Below are 27,071 nucleotides of genomic sequence, written 5' to 3'. Positions count from 1 at the left end.
TCTTTAGCTATTGACTCTGCAGACAGTGGGCGACTTCTGCGCACTGTGCGCTTCAGCATGCACCGACCCCGCTCTGTTACTTTACGTGGCCTACCACTCCGTGGCTGAATTGCTGTTCCCAATTGATTCCACTTTGTTATAATACTACTAACAGTTGACCGTGGAGTATTTAGTAACAAGGAAATTTCATGGATGGACTATCACAGAACCATGCTTGAATTCACTGAGCTCCTGAGAGCGACCCATTCTTTCACAAATGGTTGTAGAAGTAGCCTGTATGCCTAAGTGCCACAATACTTCTGGCAATATAGAGTATGATGTGAACTGTGGTGCCATTAAGTTCTAATGGTACCCAATACAAAAGTGTTACAGTGTGCTGTGGGGTGCTGCAACCCACTACCATGATCTGTAGTGTGCTCCATTGCTAAAACAGGTACTGTCCCTTAGGATTATATACTGTTCAAAAAAATTAAAGGAACACTTTGAAAACACATCAGATCTCAATGGGGAAAAATTTCATGCTGGATATCTATACGGATATGGACTGGGCAATGTGTTAGGAACGCAAGAATGCCCCATTGTTTGATGGAAATGAAAATTATTAACCTACAGAAGACTGAACTCAAAGACACCCCGAAAATCAAATTGAAAAAATTATGAAGCAGGCTAGTCCATTTTGCTGAAATTTCATTGCAGAAACTCAAAATGGTACTCAGTTTGTATGGCCCCGATGTGCTAGTATGCATGCCTGACAATGGATGGTGTTCTCTCAGATCTGGACCAGGACATCACTGAACTCCTGGACAGTGAGGTGAAACCTGGCGCCGTCGGATGGACCGAAAAATGATATCCCAGAGATATTCTACTGGATTTAGGTCAGGCGAGCATGGGGGCCATTCAATGCCATCAATTCCTTCATCCTCCAGGAACTGCCTGCATACTCTCGCCACATGAGGCCGGGCATTGTCGTGCACCAGGAGGAACCCAGGACCCACTACACCAGCATAGGGTCTGACAAGGATTTCATTCTGATACCAAACGGCAGTCAGGGTGTCATTGTCTAGCCTGCTGAGGTCTGTGCGTCCCACCATGGATATGCCTCCCCAGACCATCACTGACCCACCACCAAAACTATCATGCTGAACGATCTTACAGGCAGCATAAAGTTCTCCACGGCTTCTCCAGACCCTTTCATGTCTGTCACATGTGCTCAGGGAGAACCTGCTCTCATCTGTGAAAAGCACAGAGTGCCAGTGGCGGACCTGACAATTCTGGTGTTCAATTATAAATGCCAATTGAGCATCAGTGGCCTACTGGAGGTCATTTTGTAAGGCTCTGGCAGCGCTCATCCTGTTCCTCCTTGCACAAAGGAGCAGATACCGTTCCTGCCGACGGGTTAAGCACCTCCTACGGCCCTGTTCAGCTCTCTCAGAGTAACTGCCTGCCTCCTGGAATCTGCTCCATGCTCTTGAGACTGTGTTGGGAGACACAGCAAATCTATTGGCAATGGCATGTATTGATGTGCCATCCTGGAGGAGTGGACTGCCTGTGCAACCTCTGTAGGGTCCAGGTATCGCCCCATGCTACCAGTAGTGACACTGACCCTAGCCAAATGCAAAACTAGTAAAAAAAAAAGTCAGAAAAGAGGAGTAGGGAAAAAAATGTCAGTACCCTCCACCTGTAAAAACATTCTTGTTTTGGGGGTCGTCTCATTGTTACCCATCTAGTGCACCTGTTGTTAATTTCATTAACACCAAAGCAGCTGAAACTGATTAACAACCCCTCTGCTACTTAACTGACCAGATCAATATCCCAGGAGTTTAATTGACTTGATGCTAAACTCTGATTAAAAACTGTTCCTTTAATTATTTTGAGCAGTGTATTTTGCTGTGTTGGCAGACCCACTCACTTTAATGAGGTTCCTTAATGCAATACACATTCATGAGCAAAATAACCAGACATGTGCCTATTCAGCCTCAAGATGTATGTCCAGAATTTGAACTCTGGAAGCTGTGCCCAAAAAGGCAGGCAGAGAGCAAAGGACTAGTCACCAGTATCGTGCCTGTGGCCTCCTTGCAGATGATCTTTTCCCCTGTCACTGACTTACCTTGTTCTGTATCTTGGTAAAGGCAAAGCTTGATTTCCTCGTGTCAGAAAGGGGTGTCACTCAACCCCTTTGCCATTCAGAGAACGTCTTGTCCTTTTTTCAATGGATACAAGGTGCTCTCTGATTGGACAAAGTGGAGATTGTGATATCATCTGCCCCTCCTCTGTGCTTCAACCAATGAGAGAACAATATGTATTCACTAAAAAAAATTAAAGTCGTTTTCTAAATATAAGATATGCAGAGCAAGTGACCCCATGTATTCAGTATACAGAAGGCAAGTCACTCGAGCTGCAGGCAGAAGAGACCGGCGTTGATTTATGTAGTGCAAACACTACAATGCATTTTTGCATCCCCAGCGACCCTCCGGATGGTATATATAATTAGACGTAACCAAGTCGGACCAAGGAGCCGAGCTACACTGTGTGTCAGCTAGGGATTGAGCTCACACAACTCGGAAAGCAGGAGGAGCACCGGCGGGGGTCCATAGGAGGAGGATCAGGGATGCTCTGTGCACCTTCACTGCACAGAGCAGATAAGTAAAACATTTATATAAGAGTAAAAAACAGTTAACACCTTTACATTCCCTTTAAGCTCAATTCCTGTGCCAACTCTATGGAAAGGTTAAAATGTTAAGTGATGCAAAATGACAACTGTCACACCTAACCTATCCTCAAAACAATGCCACAGTAACAGGAAAACATTATTGGGAGAACAGCACTAGAATTGGTCTTGTGGTATTTTCAAAATAAATGGATCACACACATACAGATGGGCAGGCAACCCACTCATTCCTCCTCTGCTAGATTTTTCTTTCTCAAGTACAGTTGCACTTTAAGTTAACAAATCTATACATCAGAACTACACAAAATATTTGATAAACTCATAAGAGGGCTCTGCAGTGGGCGTGACTACACAGTACCCAGGAAACCAATTCAATAAATCATTAACACAAAGGGAAGATGGAGAGGGCATGTTGTATGGCAGTGTTGAATCGCATGCTAATGTCATGCTAGAAGGCCATACTCTAGAAAGAATCTGTGCAGCAACATAATAAAAGGTATAGTAGTTTCCACCCATTTTCCAGCATTATAATAAATGGGTTTGGCTAAAACAGATGTGATGGAGTATTTGTAAGCATTTAAATTAAATGTGAAAAAAATCAAAATGCAAAAAAAAAAAAAACACTAAGCCCAAAATATAAACATGAAAGCTCAATGTAATGATATGCAAATGTAACCTAAAAGTGGGTAAACAAAAGTGTACAGTGGATGTATATCAGCCTCTCTCAACGAGGGTGCCTTGAGGTTTCTTCAGGGGTGCTTTGGCAAAATGCCTAAAAATTGCTCAAAGCTTATAAACAAACCAACACGTTGGACAAGCCTGCTTTTTAGTTACACAATGCCACAGGTTTTCATTGTGCACCATTACAACCTTCTAGCTGCCGGCGTGTTGACAACTAATGACATCATCAGTTGATAAGAAGGATGTCAGCTGCCTGCACAGCATCCTAGTTTGCCCTCCCCTGACCCTCTCCATCAATGCTGGGGTCACATTAGCTCAGTGATGGAGAAAAACTGGGGGAGAAGAGAAACAATGGAATACTAGTCAGTACCAGTGCGCAAAAGTGTATTTGCTTTGGAAGAATAAATCACCTCTAATGTTGGGTGTCCTACATGTGTGGATGTTGCTGTGTTATATAAAACTATTAGAATACTTTCACATTTTAGAATGAGGTGCCCTTTTAAAATTATGGACAGTCTAGAGGCACCCCATTTTATAGGGTGCCTAGGGACTGTCCACTTTATAGGGTGCCTCGGGACTGTCCACCTTATAGGGTGCCTCGGGACTGTCCACCTTATAGGGTGCCTCGGGACTGTCCACCTTATAGGGTGCCTCGGGACTGTCCACCTTATAGGGTGCCTCGGGACTGTCCACCTTATAGGGTGCCTCGGGACTGTCCACCTTATAGGGTGCCTCGGGACTGTCCACCTTATAGGGTGCCTCGGGACTGTCCATTTTATAGGGTGCCTCAGGACTGTCCATTTTATAGGGTGCCTCGGGACTGTCCATTTTATAGGGTGCCTTGACTGAAAAGAGATTGAGAAACACTGAACTATATAATGCTGAACCGATCATAACAAAGCTCAAGAGTCAGTCTCATCTAGGAAATACTTTTCAGGAAAGCCTGCACTAAGAGAAACAAACATTAGCTGCTCTGTTGTCCTCCTTTCTAAGTGCTCCGTTCTCAACTCCGCATTTGCACTTTTCATGCCATCCATTGTTCATTGTGTGGTGAACTGGCACAAGTTTTCATGCTCATCAAAACATGCAAGGCTCAACACTCAGATGTGCAGGTGCTTTTGGTGCATGTGTGTCGAGTAGGAGTGCATTTAAACACGTGATCACGTGACAAGGCGAGAACATAGCCTAACATGCTGGTCACAACAGGCTGCCTCTGAACAAGCATAGAAGCATAGTCAGAAGCTAACAGATCACAACGTGAGCCACTAGTAATGTTCAAAATAGGGGCCAGTAAGAACTTCCCATGTTTTTTTCTCAGCACAAGCTTCTGTCAGTATTACAAAGTACAGCAATAGTAGAATAATATTCAACACTAAATACAGAATAAATGTATTAACATAGGCCTTTTCATCACTCACCAATGATGGTATTAAAAGGGAGCATATTTAATAACCACTAATACAAAGACGGCTTTTTTTGAAGCATGAAGAGGTTTTTTGTCAAGACAACAAGGAACCAAAACTTGCCAGTTAAAAAGGAGCAAAAATAGGTACCGCTATAAAGAGCTATCAATATTGATTCAAAAGACTATCATAGGGGTCTGTATTAGGGGTGTGCTATTGGGGGTGCATGCTACCAGAGTTCAAAGTCCCAGGCACTGCACAAAGAGGTTGCTGAAGGGACAATGAGAACTCCATTATAGAGATCACATCGGAGCACACAAGCGATTCAAGAAACTACTGGGTAATTTCATTTTTCAGCATTTGCCAAAAACCACTTTACACAGACCAGCTAATGCAGGATATTTTCTTACTTGTCATAGCAGTTGATGTCATCCAACCAACAGCCTTGCTTAAGTATTTCTATAGATCCAGAGGTATTCTTCCACGTGGCAAAACAATGCCTCCTCTTGTCATGGTCTCCCTGGCAGCGCTCAATACCACTGTGATTTGTCTTGTCCTTTTCCCAACTGGCGTTATAATAGATACATTCCTGGGTCTCCGACCTCCCCAGTATGGCTCCTGTGTACAACAAATAAAACGTGTTAACATATATAATATTCCCCATAGAGCTGAAATGATTACATAACTATTCAACAGTTTGTGCACATTTCTTTAGATCTTTAATCGTTTTAATTTTTTGCAAGATACGACGGTTTAAGAAATACTGTATGTAAATATTAGAAGTGCTTAGTGTCAAATGCAAATATTGCTCAATGCGCTGAAAAATCTGTACAGCAAACTAGTGATTTGTCCTTTCTGCAAGAAAACTGGCATTGCCAAATATGCAACCCTCTCCAAATGTGTTTCCTAAGAGGATATGAAAGCTATCCTGTCAACCAGGAGCCCAGCAGTTTAAGCGTTAAACATGACATTACCCTTTCACATAAACCATTGAGGAGAAAAGTAATGATGAGGAAAACATTGGATCATTGCTTACAACTTATGATATCCACAGGCAGAATTACAAATGATAGCTTGGTGGTCGTCTGTTGCTACAGGGAATTCATCAGATTGACTTCTGATGTCAGGAAGGAGCTACCAAGTTTTGCAATCAGAATGGGTCAGTGGGTTGTTTGTCCTTCCTTTAGGCCAAACTGCTAGGACTTTGAATTACAGTCAAAGGAACAGTCTTTCCAACCTGTCAAGCCTACTTCAATGGACAATGATTTGGTTGCCTACTCCAGGGTTTCTCAATCAGGGTTCCATGGAACCCTAGTGTTGCTAGGGGTTCCTTTATCTGAGAGGCAAAAATTGCTCATTGCTTAATTCCCACTGACACCATTGATCTGTTTACCCATCTGCAAGGGGGCAATGACCCTTACACACCATCAGTTTTTTTTTTGTATTCAATCCAGTGGGCTGAATGGAAAAAAAAAAAAGAAAACCTGACCGGTCGCTGTGCTAACACAAGTGGTGTTAGTACAGCGATCTCCCCCACCCTCCCGCTGGAACACTCCGGCCAGCACTCTCAGACGATCGTCAGACCTTTTTCGGTCATGCCCCTTCGACAGAAGCCGGACGAACTCAGACAGGCTGCTGTACACACGGGCCGAACGTAGCCCCCTATTTGGTCCATGTGTATGGGGCTTAACTCTTCCCAGTGACCACAAGGGTTCGGAGCATTCTTCCCCTGACCACAACACTAATGCATCAAGAATTGTAGATATGGGAATTATCAGGGGTTCCTCTGTATTGAAAAAGTGGAGAAAGGCTGGCCTAATCTGTGGGTCCCTCAGAAGCGAGAATGTCACCCAACCGATCTGAAAATTTCCAGATTAAATGACTGATCTCACATCTATGGCTATGCCCTTGGAAGCAGGGAGCAACACCTAACACATCTGGCTTGCAAGAATGCCATGGAAGAGGCAAATAGTTTCTAGCTTTCTTGTTGACAGAATTGTAGGCTTGCCATGGTCCTTCAGTACACAGCCAAGAAGGTAATTACAATAAGGCTGCTACAATAAGCTGATCAGCAGCTGCAACAAAAAATTTCCAGCATGTCTTTTCCACAGAAGTTGATCAAACAATCAACTTCTTTTGAGCAGAAACGGCCACATACTGATCAAAGTCTGACTGGTCCCTGCTAAACTGGCCAAATTATGATCAGTGTATGGCCACCTTCAAGCCTGGTACAATCTCCTACACAGAATAGCAAATCACCACACTTTCTTGTAATACTAACATAATTATATTAAATCAAAAAGGATGGAGAAATTCATTCCAGCATATATCCAAAAGAAACAAACTTTCATCAATCCTCTATACTTTGTGTTCATTTTCTACAACAACCCCTCAGCAACCTAAGGCAGCAAAGTAATATACGTAATCACAGCAATACCATAAATTCCAGACTTCTCTGTGAAATTTTTACCAAAGACACTATGTATATTTTATTTACTAAAGAGCGTTCACACATTTACAGTGATGAACATTATGACCTGCATGCCCAGAAGCTGCAGATCAACATTTTTACATAGCAACTCAATGCAAACTTTAATAAAATGAACCACTAATGCTTTTCAGGAAGCGTTGCAGCAAAAATCAAAGCACATTCAGTTTACATAAAAATGGTTTTAAATTCAACATCACGGTTACTATTTGACACACGATGAACTTTCACTTCAGGCTTGTGATTCCATCAGGTTGCTATTAAAAGGGCACAAAGACCCATTAAAAAAAAAAAAAAAAAAAAAAAAAAAAAAAAAGAGAAGCATCACTAAACTAATGTTGCAGAGTGGACTGGTAAGCTTGGCTATACAGCATATTATGTAGATTTGTATACATTGCTTTAAGAATGTAATGTTGGCTTTAAAAACACACCTGGCTACTGTACATTATTGAAATTCGATCATATTTTATCAGAATATTCATCTACTATAATGGCCCTCTGTACATTAGTCAGTGCAGTCAGCATATTAAAAATAAAAAATTAAAAAACTAAACTGCTCTGGAGAGTTTGTTACAAAGACACGAGCATCCTCTGCTACATTGTGCAGTGCTGTAGTGATGAGCTCAGCGTGCGGCTTCTCCTTTATTGTACAATGAGAGACGGGGTGGGTTCTGAACTTGGCTAGTCTGTACGAAGGTCCAGGACCTTGCTGTGAAATCTGGCAGGGAAGTATGGAGCTCAATTTAGAATGATGCCAATGGGCATTTGTTTCGTTTTTTGTTTTTCTTTAGAGGCCATGAGCTCCGAATGACAATAGAAAAAAAAAAACCTAGAAAGTCAGATGCCATATGGTTTGATACACTGGCTGCTTGGCTCCTGGGATTTGTCCAAGCCTACTAAAGGTAATTTATAATTGGAGAACTTCCCTCTTCAGAATCCAATGCATTCTCACACAATAAAATAGTCACCACAGCATGTGCCTTCATGCACTGCCATTTAATGCATTCTTTTTATAGCTTCATCAGAAATACAAACCCCTATTTAAATACAAGTCAGACGTGTTCTTCTATTAGGGATAAAACACACCTCTTACTACCAAAAGGTGAGATCCACCCTTCATCAGTCCCCATCAAACCAGTAGAGCAGGCTCTACCAGCCATGGCCTGTGCTGGAAATCATCAGTCACTGGCTCACAAGCTGTACAGGCACTGAAAGCGTAGTGTGCGTATACATGACCAAAATGGCGGGCAGGATGGAACATGTTTCTCAGGGTGTGCAAAGGGCAACCTACCATTAAAAATATCCATACTGATGCAGATCAGGGAGTCTGGTTTAAGGATCTGCGTTCCCTTCTTCAGGGCGAACAACACACATTGGGGGACATTTACTAAAACATCAGCTATGCAGAGCTGCAGCAGATCTTGCATTATGTGGTTTTAGTAAATAACCCCCATTGTATTATACTTAGCCAGCTGCATTCACAAATTACTCAAGCTTCTCTAAAATTCACATTAGTGCATAAATTGGCATTTTCTGCAACAGATATGGTCAATTCTACACCGACAGTGGCTGGCATAACCAAAATAAATACAGAACATTCAATCCAAAGTATTTTTTCTCATTGATTTGACATCAATAGGCTCTGGAGTAATTTCCACTCCACAGAGAAATCTCAAATACAGTAGATCAAATCCAAACAGCTTCATGTGTGGTGATTCAGAACAAGGATCCCCTCCATAGCAAAAATGTGTCACATTTAAAAATACCAAACAAACACGTGACAGTCCAAAAATGGTTTCTACACATCTGTTAACGTGTTCTTTCACTATGGGTATTTTGATCACAGGTTTTGTAACGCAATCAACGGTTTCATGTGTACGCATGTAAGCATGTGTAAGCGTGTGCTTTTACGTTTGTATGTGCGTATATGTGTGGGCCATTTATTTTTTTGTTATGTGCTCTTGGGTGTAACTTTAATTTTTTCCAATTAAAAACAAAATTATTTTTTTTTTAACTTAATTTTTTTTTCAATCACATAGGGGACACCTGATATTTAGTGACAGGTTTTCTTTATTGTACTCCCCTGTATGTAATGCAGTGCACATCGCACTGCATTACATTTTTCCCAGCCTCTATGGCCGGGAAATCTGTCAACTGGGACAACATGATGTCAATCTGTCAGGATAATAAGTGGAGGGGAGAAGACCTGCAAATTGGCACTATGGACTGTGTGAAAATTGGCACGGGGGGGGGGGGGGGGGGCTGTGTGAAAGCAATTGGGCAGCAGCAGGGCTGGCTGAATGCTTTCACCTGACAGGTGAGCCCTGCTGCTTGCCCACAGCAGAGCTAAAGGTGAAAAAAAAAAAAAAAAAAAAACCTACCTGCCCGCCACTATATGTCCCAGGCGTTGGGCGATATAAATTCAACATCTCTGTATAACATACATGTCATACTTGTCTGCTCTGTGCAGTGTGTTTCCACTGAGTAGCCCAGATCCCCCTGCCAGCAAAGCCTGACACTTTTTCTGGTGTCCTAGATCTAAATGATCATTTAACCCATGTGGTGCAGGGACAGCTCCAATACAAGGGAGGATTTTTACTTTGCCTGGAGATAAGCTTTAAAAAGCCGTGTCTTTAAGACAGCCTTACATATCAGAATTATATTGTGTTCCATGAATGGGGCAGCTCAGATCCCAGAAGCCAGGCAACAGGGACACCTAAAAGATTACAGCTGTAACATAACTTTCTCAAGCCTTTTCTAAGGAAGTAATAGATGCCAATTTCCCCTGGCTTCTCACTAGTGCCTGCTGGCTTGTAGATTAAATCCTAGGAAAGCAGAAACTCTACATGTACTTCGCCCCCACCCCACAATTTACCAGCACTGCCAAGCATCTCCCAGACTACGAGTGCTAAGCAACTCTGCCAGGCTCTCTCAAAGAGAAACATATACAACCAGAAACCTATTCGTTTTTCGTTTCCAAAGCTGTGCAGGTCTACTCTGACTTAATATGTAAAAAAAAAAACAAAAAAAAACACCACTATTCAGTGGAGTGTTGACGTTTCTCATCTTTTGAATTGCATAAAGGCAGATGGATATCTATAAACCTCATCTATAGTAAGTTGTAATGAGGCTGTAATTGTGTAACAAATGACAAAGATGACATAACACCAAACATTACTAAAGGAACTTTCATCCTACAAACTACACTGCTGGATGAATACGAATTTACAAGCGACTTCCAGAAGGAATTTGCAAACATCTGTCACATACAAAAGATACCAGTGTGCTGTAAAGCAGCCTGAAACAATGTAATTGCTTTCTCTTCTTTAAACAGTTCAGCAGTGACTAGCCAAGATTTGACCCCTGAATGGGCAGGCTGATTGTACCAAAGTCGATCCGTCGATCAACATGGGTACAGCCAGCCTGCCAGATTTTTCTACTTGTGATTACAGCCAGCAGCTATAGCAGTTAGCAGCAAATATTGAGTTCTGCTGCTCGGGAAGCCTGTGCTGGGGAAACCAAGCGATTGTCTTTCCTTCTGCCTGTGCACGAAGGAAAGAAAATGGAATTATGTATGGGCTGCGCTAGGCTGGCCATACCAGTCATTTTCTTATGTTCAACCCACTGGTTGAACAAAAGAAAAATGACTTGATTTCTCCATCCACACACTGCATGGGTGAATCCCTCCCGCTGCGCCTTCGTATTGTGACAGCATGGAGATTTTCAGGCTGTCAGAATTCCACTCATTAGCACTGCTGGCTATAGCCACTGGAGCTGAAAGAGAACATTTTCTAACAGGCTAGTTTGTACACACGTCGATCGTTAGATCAGCTTATGTACAGCCAGCCTGCTCGTACATGGATGGAAATTCCGGCGATCCCTGCTGAACCGGCTCAATATTGAACCATGTATGGCCGGCTATAAGCTGAACTTCACACACTCAAATACTGACCACGGTGCTGCTAACAGTAAGGGGAGGGGAGAAGGGGTCTCTCAACTAAGCACATGATCCCGCCTGCATGCATGCTAAGGGCAAATGGATTTCAGGAAGTAAATGCTACATGAATCATCTGCCCTTACTCAAGATGGCCAGTGCAAGGGGGGTGTTTTTCAAAGTGATTTCTTGAAAAAGGGGGGATGGCTACTCTTAAGAGCTGTAATTCCTAAACCCTTCCTCCAATTTGGATGTACATAACCTCAAATTAATCCTGAGAGTGTGCACGTTCAGCCCATATCCATTATAGAACTAAAGCTTGAATATATTTTGGTAAATACCTGAAAAACACAAAAATTCTGCCTGTGTCCAAATCTATATGGACCTAACTATATCTATAGGTTAATAGCCAGCTTCATGTCACAGCTCCTCCTATTTAGAGAATGTGAAGGTCCATGTATAGTATAAGGCAGGATTCTCCAAACTATGGCCATCCAGGTGTTGAACTGCAAGTCCCATGAGGCCTTGCAAGACCGACAGCCACAGGCAAGACTCCCAGAGGCATGATGGCACTTGTAGTACTTCAACAGCTGGAGGGCCATAGTTTGGAGACCCCCGGTATATGATATGGCATTAGACAGTAAGACTTGAAATAAACAGTTCCATGTACTTTAAAAAGAGGAGCGCAAAAAAGATGCAGCGTTCACACAGCTGTACCTGACAACAATGTTGTGCTGCTGCGTTTAGCAGTGGGAAATAATAACTGGAGCATGTTGCATGCATGTAAACGCTCGTGCTAGTATTTACATGCATATACTGTACATGGACCCCAACTGGCCACCACTACTGGATTTGACATGTAAATATCAACAATGTGCAGCCAGCAGCGTCGTCTCCACTGATTACACCATTTATGTTCACATGTTGGCTCTCATTAAGTTATGTGGTGGCAGTACAAGTGCAGAATGATCTTATCTTTCAGTTATTCAGAACTGGATGAGGTCATGAATTACTCATTAAGCACAGACATGTAAACATCAATAGAGTAATCAGCAGCAACACCATTGGCTAAACATTGTTGATATTTACAAGCAGCCGGCAGGGTGCATGTACACTTTACATATGTAAACGTTTACACAAATATTACATGTATACAGACACCTTTTTAGTCAGGATCTCTGCCAACAAGACCCTGCATAAATGAACTGTAGCTATGTGCATGAGGCCTAATCAATTTATAACCCCTTAAGCGTATACCAAAAAACAAACAAAAAACACAACATGTAAATCTCTGTACTACATGCAAAATTACCCATGTGCCGTCTCTAAAACCTCTGAAAATACAAAGAAAAAAAAAAAAAGTTCATCCTGGCAGAAGTCCACTCTGTTCCTGTGTTCCGACAACAGGATGACTTTGCTGCACAGAAATCCTAAGCATGGTTGTCATCACTGCCAGAGTGCACACCACCTTATGTTATGGAGACAAGGAGAGGCTTTATAATCCAGCAGGGAGCTAAAAAGACTGCTTGGGATTTCAATGCAGCAGAAGCAGCGGTTACAGAAAGGTGGAAGCTCAATGAACTGCTGGTAGATCAATGGGTATATTTCAGACAGTGAAATTAGCATGTTTGAAGGGATGGACTGATTTTATTTTTCTCAACTTGACATCATCTCTTAAGGGGTCCATGCACACTGGGCAAAAAAAAAAAAAATACTTTTGGCAGGAAAAAAAAAACAAAAAAAATAATGCTTATTAAGAGTGTTGTACAGGTGTTTATGAGCTTTTTTTCTGCCACAAAACTGCTGTCAAAAACAAACCAGAAGGGTTTTTTTTTTGTCACCTAACACAGAGCTTAAAATATGCCTTCCAAACATCCTAATGTGCATGGAGACATAGGATGACTTGGAGCAGCTTCTACAGGCGAAACACTAAACTCCTGTAGAAGTAGTGTTTTTTGTTTTGTTTTTTTAACTGCTTGCCGACACCTCACGTAGGAGTATGGCAGCAGAACGGCCCCTTCGGCACTGGACCACGTATCTAATACATGCTCCAGCTCATCCAGGTAGAGGATTAGTCACAGCACAAGCTGATCAGCGGGTCCCAGCCAATGATCGCTGGATGGGACCCACTGATTGACAAAGAGGAAGACAACACAGACCTCTGTCTCTGTCCTGCAAAGCAGGGAATAAAAACTAGCACATTCCTTAGCAAAAACACCACAGTGAATGCAACAAGCACTGTTGGGCACACAGCTAACCCTTTGATTGCTCCTACATGCTAACCCTTTCCCAGCTAGTGTCAGTACAGTGGCAGTGTATATTATTAGCACTAATCACTGTATTAGTGTCACTGGTTCCCACAAAGCGTCAGATTGCCCACCAAATGATCACAATCCTGCTATAAGTCGCAGATCATCGCCATTCCTAGTATAACATTTAATAAAATTTCCAGTGTATATATATATATATATATATATATATACACACACACACACACACACACACACATATATATACACACACACACATATATATATATATACACATACACACACACACCAGTTTCTAGACGCTATATATTTCACATCAACTAATCAATATACACTTTTATTTTTTACCAAAAATATGTAGCAGAATACATTTTGACCTAAATTGATGAAAAAATTTGATTTTTAAAAAATTACTGGATATTTTATAGCAGAATGTAAAAAATATTGTTTTTTTTTCTACAACATTTTCGTTTATTTTCTAAAACCCCAGTGGTGATCAATTACCACCAAAATAAAGCTCTATTTGTGTGAAAAAAAGGATATAAATTTCATTTGAATACAGTGTATGACCGCGCAATTGTCCGTTAAAGTAGTTCAGTGCCAAATAGCAAATAATGGTCTGGTTGTGAAGAGGGTAAAATCTTCTGGAGGGCATAAGCCCAGTGTGCATGGATCCTAAATCTGTATGCCAAACCCACCAACATATTTGACCAAAATATTTATACAGGAGGCCGCAGTGCTCCCCACTCACACCTATACATTTGTTTACAAAGATTCTTTTTGCTCATTGTTGAGATGGTTTCACAGTTCTAATCTAGCTTGTATATGCAGCAGACAAAGATGAAAGCTGAAATACCCTGCTGTGGGGACAAAGACAAAGCAAAGAGTAAAGTTACACTGAAACAGCACGCAAATCTGCAATATTCCAGGCTGGAAGCGAGGATCAAAGCAGGAGGAGAATGCAGACATGGAGTCTAGACCATCGTCTACTGCAGAGAGCCTGTGAAATATATAAAACAACATGTACAGATCGCATTAATCACGCTCAGGCTGGGATGGCGATCACTCTGCTATATACTGCCCACCTTTACCTAAACTCCCCTGCAAGCCTCTGAATATGTATAGGATCCATTGATTGATCAATGAAAGCTTTCGATGGTAGACATTGAGGAGCCGGACCTGACACAGTAGACACAGAGGAGGAAGCACATGCTCACTCGTGTACAGCAAAGCAGCTGCTTCAACACAATCTCATCTGATGTCTCAATCATCAGAAAAAAAAAATCCATCCTCCAACACTGTACAATATAGCAATTAAGGAGAAACGGTAGCATTTTCTCAGATCTCATATTTTGAGATATTAGCATAATGTAAAAGCCATTTTTAATGTGATTTTTTGATGTCCCATTCTTGCCATTTCTCATTTTTTGAATTTCAGGAAGAGGTTTGTATATTTGTTCCTTTAAAGTCAGTGTGCTGATTTGCCAGCATCATCAACATCCCTGCAGAACTGGTGTGTGTAAGCAGACTGAGGAACAGCAACAGGCAGCTTCTGTGCGTTACTGCTAAGAAAGATCCGCAGTGCCCCATCCCGATCCAGTGATGGGAACGAGAGCCTCAGCTGTCCCAGGTCTTTCCCTCCTCATTGGCTCAGACAGCATCGGGAGCCACTGGCTCCCACTACTGTCAATCACAACCAGTGCACCAATGAGCAGGGCAGAACCATGGCTGTGTGTGAATGCAGCGGGGCGGGAGACCCAAGAAGATGAAGATTGGGGCTGCTCTGTGCAAAACCACTACACACAGCAGGTAAGTATATAACATGTTTATTATTATAGAGAAAAAAAAAATCTGCCTTTACAATCACTATAACATCTAGCACTGTGTACCAAAATCAAACGGTTTATAAAAATATTTTCACCTTTTTAAACCCTCCATTCTTTGCTGCATTTCACTACAGCTTAACTACCCCATCCTCTTTGCAACCACTTCCTATATACGTACATGCATAGCCAAAGATGGCTGCATGGCATTTTTCTGGGTTGGCATCCTGATGAGGATGACGATGATGACAACAGCCAGCAATGCCTATGTAATTTGTGTTGAAAACGGCATTTGTAGTATCCATAGGATGCCCTTGTGACAAGGTGACAACGCAGGAGCACAACTAGGAGACGTGGTAGAGTGTTGTCACCCTATAACCAGGAATGCTGGAACAAAGACAACCATAGCAGGTTCATCAGTCTTATTTAAAGCAGACCTACACTTACTTTTCTGATCCAGCCCACACACAGCCTCTATTCTTGCACAGGCATGAATGACATGTCCCTGCTCCTAAGGCAGCCCATACAGTATGCATTTTTTTTTCCATTCAACCAGCAGGTTGAACAAAAGAAAATGCCTCAATTCCTCCATCCACACATTTCAAGTGGATGGTGGAATCCCTCCCACTGTGGTATTGTATTCCTACAGTGGGGAGACTTGCCCACCGTCAGAATGCAATGATCAGAGTACACACAAATGCTCCTGTGCTTGGGGATGGACTCTATGCAGGCTACAACCACATAAGGAATGTCCTGGAACATTCACACCTTGCTGCCATTAAAAATAGACCGGGGAAATCCAAATATACTGAATGAGGAAAGAACAAACAGAGGGCGCACAGGCCTAGTGCATTACCATAAAAAATGTTTAATAAAAAATAAAGTGGGTGTTGTACTCACAAATGACAATATAGTCAAGGCACATCATAAAGAACAGCTGGGTCAACACCGCGCTGAGTAACAGTCCGCAATGGGGAGTATAGACATCCAAAAGACTGACGCGTTTCGAGGACTTGCCTCTTCCTCAGAGCCCTGATCAGAGTAGCTGACTATAGCTGGCGGCAGTGATCGTTTGGGAAAAACCCAACAGGCTGGTTGTACACAAGGCAAATCGACAGATTGCCTTGTGTACAACCAGCATGCCTATACATGGATCAAAATGAGACTGGTCCCTACTGAAGTATGGCAACCAAGCGACAGATCACAGCAGAGCAAGGCTGCATCTGCTGGGAAGGTGAGGTATGTGCATTCGGGATAAAATGGAAGAAGTTTTTAAAACAAAGTGGAATACTTACCTCAGCTCCAGCAATACACCATCCCTGAGATCCCCGTCCGGCCAGCTTCTGGATGTTGATAGCCGACTGGGGATGACGTTGCTCCCACACATGCGTAGATGTTGTTAGATTCGGCATTGCTGAATTTGTACAGTGAGCTGCATAAGCGAACAGGCAGGTAAGTAGCTTTAATGGAGAGGAGACCAAGCCTGCCTCTTCTGCATTAAAAAACCTGCCTGTCCGCCAATTTTCATTTTTAAGCCTAAAGTTCCACTTAAGCACAGGGCACACACTTCTGAAACCGAATTCAAGAATTAAATACTTATGTGAAATGTAATTGATTGGGGTTAAATCTCTTTTTAAGCTGACACCACTTGACCAGCTGCCTTTATATTTATCAAGAAATGGAAGAAAGGCAGCAGGAGCACTTTTCCCACCAGATAAAGGCATCTTAGCTCTGCTTTTCCTATATTTCCCCATCCCAGCAAGACTGCTAACATACAGCAGAGTCATTTCAAACTATACTACTTGTAGAATGATGATAAATACTAGAAGACCTGGACTCTCACCTCTCCTTCCTACCCCACGTCCAAGTGCTCTCAAGATCATGCAGGTTCCACCTCCGCAACATCTCCAGGATACGCGCATTCCTCACCCCAGACACCACCAAACTACTTGTGCACTCCCTCGTCATCTCACGCCTGGACTACTGCAACTCCCTCCTCACTGGCCTACCCAAACGAACGCTAACCCCACTCCAGTCTATCATGAACTCGGCGGCGAGACTCATCCACCTCACTATCCGCTCCACATCCGCAACCCCCCTCTGCCAATCACTTCACTGGCTCCCGATTGCCCAACACATCAAATTCAAACTACTAACCCTGACCTACAAAGCCATCCTCAATGCTGCCCCAACCTACTTAACCGACCGGATACCCAAATACTACCCTACCCGTGCCCTTCGCTCCTCTCAGGACCTCCTACTCTCTAGCTCCCTGATCTCCTCCTCCCACGCCCGACTGCAAGACTTCTCCAGGACCTCTCCCATCCTCTGGAATTCCCTACCCCAATCAATCAGACTGTCGCCTACCCTCCTCACCTTCATGCGCACCCTGAAGACCCACCTCTTCAGGGAGGCCTACCCCTCCCTCACCTAACATCTGACCTCCACTCCTCCCACCACCTCATCCCCCACAGGCACTTCCTCCTGTACCACTTTCCCCTCCCTCCTAGATTGTAAGCTCCAAAGGAGCAGGGCTCTCGAACCCCTCGTGTATCGCACTCTGTGTCTTGTCTCGTGTCTTGTCCCCCTGCCTTTGTACAGCGCTGAGCAAACCCTTTGGCGCTATATAAATACTGTATAATAATAATAATAATAAGAGGATAACTGACTGGTCATAAACGTTTCTGTAATAACCTTGTTTTACAGTAAATTTGGCTATACACTAGAACTGACAATTTAAAATGTCTATCTGGGGAAAAAAAATGTAAAATAAAAAATGTGCAGTACACATCTGCCACACACAATTCAATATTTTATGCCTTTAAAAATTGCTTAAAGTGCAGGAAAAACACTGGGGATCTTTCCAGAAATCCAGCGAGCTAACTTCCTGCAGTGAGTGGTGTCGCTACTGCACTGAAATCTAGGCTCACTCTCAGTTCTGACTCAATTATCTCCTCTTGTACTACAGGACACCTCCCCCTCTACATAGCAAAAGGGAGTTCTTTAGTTCAGCAGGGGAGAACTTTGACAAGGGCTTTTCCTGCAGAAGAGGCAGTAGTTTCAACCAACAGAAGTTAACTTAGGAACCAACTTCACTGGAAAAAGAAAACCGTATTCTGTGGATGGCAGGTGTACTGAGTGACCCCCCCAGAGGTCAGTTTGTAGTGGTGCAGCTGGTAGGTACAGTACAGAAAATCAATACAGTAGTGGCATACTTACATCAAGGCAAGCTGGACCATTGTAACTATGCAATAAAGGTCATATCTAGATTCAGCTTAACCCCATCACCCTCTTATCCTGCATATCTGTACATTAATGTGCCTGAAAACCCTTACATATACCCAGTACTGTGACTGGCATCAGGTGATACAGATGAAAAATCCTCCTCCATAAATTGTACCTGTTTATCGTATCCCTCTCATCTACAGCCTTCCAAAACATACATTTTATACAGCATCATACAGCTCTGAAAAGCAGGGCAGGGAACTGAAGTCTCTCACTGCAGAGCTCAGTGAGACCAATGAACCCTTATTGGAGGGAATGGATACACCCTCCTCCATGCACAACCGTCAATCACAGGCTATGTGCTGGAACTCTCCCTCATGTCAACAATGCTTGGAGTCTGGAACAGAGGTCAGAAATGACTGCAGATAACAGAGGAGAGAGGCAGCAGAGAGGAATCGTACTCAGTGCTTTGGACAGAGACAAGTACATAGTATAGAACGTGTTTTTTCCATATTTTTGTCAGAGGTAGGTTTAAATCAGCAAGATCCTGCAAATCATAAAAAAAACACAACAAATGAGGCAAGGCAATGTACCATCAACAGTTTCAACAGAAACATGACCAATTCCATCATTTCTGTAATAGAAACTGGCAGAAAGTGTTTCAAATTAACCCAGAAATGCCCAACTAAGCCAAGTACATGGCCAATGCAGGAGAATAACACCACGTTCTTAATTTTCAATGAGGTGAACCTTACACATTTTCCTGACAGTTCTACAGTATATCCCCTCAAAAAATGCTGAGAGATTCATGTGTCATAGCTGACCTCAATACCTTCAAAAATGAGCAATGCCTGAAATAAAAGCACAAGATGATTCTAGACAGAAAACTCTGTAAACCACTTCTCAAAGCTCTGAACGGTGTAGCATCTAAAGACTGATCATTTTTCTATAATCCAATAGCAGATTCTCCACCTCATCTGCCATATGAAAGGATCTCATTTATCCTCATTCCTAGATTGTAAGCTCGAAAGAGCAGGGCCCTCGATCCCCTCATGTATTGCATTGTATTGGTATTGTTCTGTCACATGTTCTGTCCCCCTTTGTAATGTACAGCGCTGAGCGAACTATTGGCGCTTTATAAATACTGTATAATAATAATAATAGGCAAGAAAGACAGCTCTTCACTCAGTGACTGAGGCCCACATTTTTCAATCAACACTGCTGGTGGTTTGACACATATTCGTGCAAGTGAGGTAGAAGGCCTCATTTACATGGCCGTACTAGTTTATGTATTGGTTACGTAGTTAAAGCAGTGCCCCAGGCCCCCCCCCCAAAGAAAATAAAAGTCAGCAGGTACAACTACTGTTTGAACTTCTGTCTCAGATCGCCCCATCGCCTCCCCCAAGTGCCAAAAGTGGCATTGGAGGGGGGGGGGGGGGGGGGGGGTTGGCGGGTTATATTTCGCAAACAAGTGAAACTTCCCTTTTGAGTGAAGTTCCGCTTTAAGATATTGCAGGCAGCAGGATCCTGTGTAAAAAGTGGTCTGTTAAACACACCTGCAAGTGACATAAAGACTTTGAACATCTCCACCAGTGTTATGTAATCATACACCAAATTCATTGTGTTGGGAAGATGCCCTCTGGTGTTGTGTTGACATCAGCGATTGCATGGACAGCCCCCTTGTTGATATTTGGCAAAAAGTTGCGTGTACACTGCAGGCATGTAATGTTACTGTGACAAGTCCATACTGCACAAGCACCGCTCTTGGATCCCATTGGTGGTCACCACTGCTGAGGGCCGACACACAAATGTCAATGTGTAGCCAGCTGTGCTGCTGCCTAAACATTGATATTTACATGTCTGCAACACAAACTCATCGGATTCTGAATGATGAATGGCCTTCTTCTGATGGTCATTCTGTGTGTAGCTGGCAACAGCTACACATAGCGAATATTAGGATCTATTGGCTGCAGCAGAGTTTCTTATGCAGGCCATAGATGGGTCGGAAATCGGCCGATTTACGGATCGTTAGTGGGCTAATTGTTCAGCTGTTTTTCGGTATTTTGGCAGATTTTTTTTATCGGTAAAGTTGGAAAAAAATCGGCCGATTTTCACGGTAATGATGGGCAAATCGGCCGATCTTTTTACCGATAAAAAAAATCTGCGCATGAGCAGTGACCTGCAAGAGGAAGACAAAAAGAAGAGGAAGAAGAAGAGGAAGAAGAAGAGGATGATGAAGAGGAGGATGAAGAGGAGGATGAAGAGGAGGATGAAGAGGAGGATGAAGAAGAGGAATTCCAGTCCAGCAAAAAGTGTCCCTGCAGAGAGCTCCACTATTTCTTTGACAGTTCCTTGACATTTATAGCAGTTGCAACAATGTATCTATTTGTTTCCGAATAAAAACATCTGTATCCGCAATGGATACAAATAGATACATTGTTGCAACTGCTATAAATGTCAAGGAACTGTCAAAGAAATAGTGGAGCTCTCTGCAGGGACACTTTTTGCCGGCTGTAGACGGGATGAAAATCGGCCGATTTTTTTTTACCGTTGCCGGTAACGTCGGCTGCTTGAATGACCGATTTTTCGTTTTTTAAAGAAAAATCGGCCGATTTTCGACCCATCTATGGCCTGCATTAGATTGTAAGCTCCCAGGAGCAGGGCCCTCCCTATCACTCTTGATCAGAATTGTATTGTTGCATTATTGTCTCCCTTTATATTGTTAAGTACTGTGAAAACTGTTGGAACTAAATAAATCCTGTATAATATTAATAATGTAATGTTAGTACATGTTTACATGCATACAGCGCAATATGCAGAGCAAACAAGACTGCAGAAGCAGCTTTGTTACATTTTTTCTTTACTGTGCTGAACACAGTGCAACATATTGTGAATGGGCTCAAAGCCTTCTATACTGCGGTATATAGATGTGTACAATACTAACACTGTATCCTGCATTTAAGATGCCCATGTGAATGAGTCAGAAAACTGTAGTTAAAAAAAAAAAACCACACACACCTTTCTAGAGAAATTATCTATAATGCGTTCCACAGCCACATACCACAGATGTTTCTGCATTACACTAGAAAATCACTACTCTCTAGAAGCCGGAAAAGAACAAAATGAGCTGGGGGATTTTACAAAAAGTAGAGCACAGGTTAAAAAAAAAAAAGTCCCGATGTTGTCCAAGGACAATCAAAGAGAACAAGCTGGTTATAAAACAGTTATTGAAACTTATTTCAAGTCATAGCAGGCTGCTACTATCATTCAGCATTTACACAACAATCTATGTGGTCTAAGGCAGGACATACAGGATTCTGTGACTGCATATGGGGGATTGTGCTCTAATATGTGCCAAGTGGTGACAATTTCCTGAGCTTCAAGTGCTGTAGTACAGAATGCACAAGATCTGTTACATTAGGGATCTTCTCGCATCACAACAATGTGTAAAACTGGCCATACATTAGTAGATTTTGGAACATTTATCCAAATATTCATATGAACTTTAGCATGAAATGTCTGTGTACATTTGATTACTGGACGACTGTTGTTCAAAAGTACTCCAAAATTCTGTTTGCTTTCAACATTTGATTTGGAATGAATGTCATTTTCCACACACAGGAAATCATCCATGAAGAATGTTCAATCCTGCTACTTTGCATTTTCTTGTCACTGTAGTAGAAAATGAACATCTATTTTACCCTGCTACAAATTGGAGAATGAATTTCTTAAAACGAAAAAAAATGGTACTAGCAGTTTTACAGAAACCCTTGCATTTTAATCCCCAATACTGGACCTACCCTAATGCACTTAAAGTGTTACTTAAAGTGTAAACCCAGACTCTGCATTCACTATACCTGGTCTCCTAACAGTACACACAACATGGAAAAGCAATTATTTTAGTAAATATAAACTGCTAAAAACCTTTACTCATCAGCACTTAGTGCAGTCTTGTGACTTCTTTCAGTGTTCAGCAGAGCACTAGTTACAGCTTGTAGGAGGAGCTTTCATTCTCCCCCAATAGTCCTATGAGGCTGCATAACCCCTTACTCTCTATCTGGACAATGCTGATTGGCCCTGTGCTTTTCACCTGAACTCTCCCAAGAAGAAAAAACCCGTATCTAGCAATACACACTAAACTGAGCATGTGCATAGTATCTCCACACAATATGTCTTATCAGGAGCTAAGGGGGGACACTGGAAGAAGGTGAGGATCAGAGAAGACAAGATCAAACAGCCTATTTACACAATACAGGGGATTAACCCCTTAGGTTGCACAGTGAGTATATCAAGTATGCTTTACTGCACATACAGACTGATTTTACATTTGTGGGTTATTAACACTTTAAAGCAGAATTCCAGGAATTTATTTTTTTTTGCCCATGCAGTGGGGCTGTGCCCGCACTGCACAGGCTAAATGCTTGTTTCGTTCTTGGGGAGAGGATACAGAAGATATCCTCACCTGACCAGCCAATCCACCCTACACAAGACTGTTCCTTTCGGCTCCTGCAAGTCTCTCAGTGAAATAATAACTTTGACCGGAGTTCTGCTTTAAGTAAATGAATTGCCAAAAATTCTGCAAGTCCGATTTTGGGTCTGTAGGCTGCCTATTCAGATGAAAGGACTGTCCTAACCCAACATACATTACCATGCATTAACACACCCGCAATGGAAATGTGAAGAATACCTAAAAATTCCTAAAGCAAAAACAAAGCACCAAAGTCTGTACTTGTATAGGATCTGCTGGTGACTCCAGCAGGTAAAAGCTCTGCACATCCAACAGTGTTTATAAACTAAAACCGGCCATACACTAGGAGACCTTCAATGGAAATTCTTCCTATAAGAACATTGGTTTGATTTCCTAATCCTTAATGTGGTCAGACATTCATTTTCTGCTGCAGTGACAAGAAGATTCGAATGAGCAGGATGGAAAATTTTTCCCAAAAGGAACAAATTTCTAACAGTGTATGTGGCTTTTGTTCAATAAGTCCATTCATCCTAGAACTGAATAATAAAAGCAAACAAAATTTGGAAGTACTTTTGAACAACATTCATCAAGGCTTCAAATGCACTGAGGTTTGTACAAATGTTTGTTAGAAAATTCACTTGTGTATGACCAGCTTTACAGATCAGCACAGAGTATGCCTAAGAGTTAAAAGGATGCCTAATTTCCAGATAACGGGCAATTCAGGAGCACTGGACAAAAAATGCATACCCCCCCCCCGACTTCTCCATCACGTCCAACAACGCCACCATCAAGCCCACCCCGCAAGCCAGAGTACTTGGTGTCATTCTTGACTCCAACCTATCCTTCCAGCCCCAAGTCCAATCTTTAACAAACTCACGCAGACTCCACCTCCACAACATCGCCAAAATCCGCACGTTCCTAACCCCAGAAACCACTAAACAGCTCATCCACTCCCTCATCATATCACGACTCGACTACTGCAACTCCCTCCTCACTGTTCTGCCTCACCACAGGCTATCCCCGCTTCAGTCGATCCTGAATACTGCAGCCAGACTCAACCACCTTACCAACAGCTCCGTTTCCACCACCCCCCTCTGCCAATCCCTCCACTGGCTTCCGATTGCCCAACGGATCAAATTCAAAATGCTAACACTGACGTACAAAGCTGTCCACCACACTGCCCCGAACTACATCACTGACCTAATATCCAATTACCACCCAAAACGCACTCTCCGCTCCTCACAGTTCCCTGGTCTCCTCCTCCCATGCCAGCATCCAGGACTTCTCCAGGGCATCACCCATCCTCTGGAACTCCCTACCCCAATCCAGACTATCACCTACTCTCCTCTCCTTTAGACGCACCCTGAAAACCCACCTCTTCAGGGAAGCCTACCCCACCCCCTGCTAATTGCCAATATCCTCCACTCTTCCTACCACTCCATCCCCCACAGCTTTTCCTCCCGTACCACTATCCCCTCCCTTCTAGATTGTAAGCTCCAAGGAGCAGGGCCCTTGATCCCCGCGTGTATCGCATTGTATTGTTATTGTACTGTCTCATGTATTGTCTCCCATTGTAATGTACAGCGCTGAGCAAACTGTTGGCGCTATATAAATACTGTATAATAATAATATCTGGCGTATGCATTCTTGCCCCTATGGAAAGAGGAGGATGAGCTATGGTGACAATCAAGAAACCATAGTAATTCACCGGGAAAAAATCACTGCTACTCAATTGGGCAACGGGAAGGCCTACAGACCTGAGATGAGATACAGATGCTTCACTCTGGCTTGCAGAATAAAACCGATGCATGGCAAAAGCAACAAGCTCAAAATGTATGCTGCCATATAGATCCAAATAACAGTACATTCCAGAGCAATTAAAAATGATTTCTATCGCATTATCAGAAACAAAACATCAACATCTGTGTACAGTAGTCTAAAAGTACCCAATTGTCAAGTTTAAATAAAGGTACATATCCCAGCTGATATATTAAGGGCATGAGGAACGTAAAGACTGCAGCAAACACCACCAACCTGAGTGAAGGCCAATCTCTAAACCACTACTCTGTGCATTGCCTTACTATTACCACAGATTCCACGTAGAGGAGACAACTAGGATTGGGGAGGAAGGTGATGTGAACCAATAGGACTACTAAATAAATACGGTCTCAGATTTTGAAATCAGTGACTCGAAGAGCCAACTAATCTCTGGGTGTCAGTGAAGGATCGGGCCTAGTCTGTTTGCTCTCAAGGTATGCTGGGACTTGTGATTCTTCAGCTGCTGAAGTGCCACAGCATGTCCAGCTTTGATATAAATAGGAATACCAAATTATGTTAAAAATAATGTTTTTTTTTTTTTTTTAAAGAGATGTTCAGCTACAAGCAAAATTACACACCTTGGACCATGTTATGGTCATAAGCACCATTAAAAACAAGATAAGCATTGCTACAGCTCCAGCAACACCAGCTGTGGTTAACCTATGAAGTCTCTGCTGCCAGGATACTGATAAATTATTGGTGTCAGCTTTAATAAGATGTATAAAGTGATCTCATCTTCTCTTCCTCAGTAGAGGGTCTTTTCTGAGATCGAGCCAGAACTCAAGTCCATCACTCGACTGTCTTAAACTGGCCATACAAGGATTGAAATCCAGCCAGTTCAGCATGGACTGGATGAATTTCAAAACGTGTGGTCGCTGTTGTTGAATAGAAGCCGATCTACCAATCAACTTCTGTTCACTTGCCCCATCAGTATTATTCGATCAGTGCCCCAGGCAATAGGCTGCAGTGTTCATCAGCGTCTTCTGATGATGGGGAATACACCCCGATGTCAGAATTCAAAGACACAGCAGGAAGGATTCCCCCATCCACCTTGAATGTGTGGATGGGGAAATCGGGTCAGTATTTGTTCAATGAAAAACTGACCCATATAAAAGCAGTTTACACTATGAAAGCCTTACAAAGTAGGATTTTGGACAAAAAGATAAATAAAAATGAATAGTCTATTAGAATATAAAATAAAACCAGCTTTTGTCACAATAATTATTTTCAATCCAAAGTTTTTCCTCACAGCCCTTTTTTTTTTGCCCTCTGAGGCTAGGTGCCCTCAGTCAGATGGTCAGCATCATTCAATTGACTTCCACTGAGCCCAGGTCGGCCTGGACCTGCCCCAACTTGTTACTAGACAGTGAAAGGCACAAAAAAATAAAAATAAAAATACATACACACACACACACACATATATATATATACATATATACATACACACACACACTGATGAGATCATCAATCTGCTTTCAGCACGTATTCTCCACCTATTGCAGGAGGCCAATACAAGGCCAAATCCAGGTAGTTACACGGCTCATATTAAAAAAATAAATAAATGTGTTGATATAATAATGACTATTGTGCTGCACGGATTGGTGTCTGCTCAGAGTTCAGCTTTAAGAACATTTCATGCATGCATTCAAAATGCAGCAATGTGGAAGTCGTATCACAGAATCAAAAAACCTCTTACAAAACTGTGTCAGAACTAAGTTTTTCCCCTCCTTACTGTAAAACACCAGCTCACAGATCCACAGCTCTGCTACCTAACAGTTATAGTGAGTGAGAACGAAGGAGTTCACTAAAAACAGTTATGATCTATGACAGGGGGTTCCAAACCTAAACAAAGGGCCATGTTACAGTCCTTTAGACTTAAGGGGGCCAGACTGTGGGCATCAGGAGTACAGAAGGTCCCAACATTAGTGGGAATAAACCATGCGCCATCTTTGGTGTCGGTGGGAGGAATAGTGCCCCGTCTTTGGTGTCGGTGGGAGGAATAGTGCCCCGTCTTTGGTGTCGGTGGGAGGAATAGTGCCCCGTCTTTGGGGTCGGTGGGAGGAATAGTGCCCCGTCTTTGGGGTCGGTGGGAGGAATAGTGCCCCGTCTTTGGGGTCGGTGGGAGGAATAGTGCCCCGTCTTTGGGGTCGGTGGGAGGAATAGTGCCCCGTCTTTGGGGTCGGTGGGAGGAATAGTGCCCCGTCTTTGGGGTCGGTGGGAGGAATAGTGCCCCGTCTTTGGGGTCGGTGGGAGGAATAGTGCCCCGTCTTTGGGGTCGGTGGGAGGAATAGTG

At 42.7% G+C, this 27,071-nt stretch overlaps 1 protein-coding gene across 4 annotated transcripts in view; it reads right to left on the bottom strand.

Annotated features, from left to right (window-relative positions):
- The window catches only part of ACVR2A (activin A receptor type 2A), a 97,065-nt gene that overhangs the window by 36,502 nt on the left and 33,492 nt on the right, over positions 1-27,071 (bottom strand). For all 4 annotated transcript variants that reach the window (XR_016312977.1, XR_016312978.1, XM_089679036.1 and 1 more), the window contains exon 2: positions 5,163-5,370. Coding sequence is in view for 2 of the 4 variants with exons in the window: in XM_089679036.1 (XP_089535162.1) it covers positions 5,163-5,370 (208 nt within the window). In the remaining 2 variants the exon portion in view is untranslated. The remainder of the gene's footprint in view (positions 1-5,162; positions 5,371-27,071) is intronic.

The sequence above is a fragment of the Staurois parvus genome, unplaced genomic scaffold (genome assembly GCF_062004578.1).
Source record: "Staurois parvus isolate SC_StPar_1 unplaced genomic scaffold, SC_StPar_1.0 ptg000216l, whole genome shotgun sequence".
NCBI lineage: Eukaryota > Metazoa > Chordata > Amphibia > Anura > Ranidae > Staurois > Staurois parvus.
This window is presented reverse-complemented; position numbering and strand designations above follow the sequence as displayed.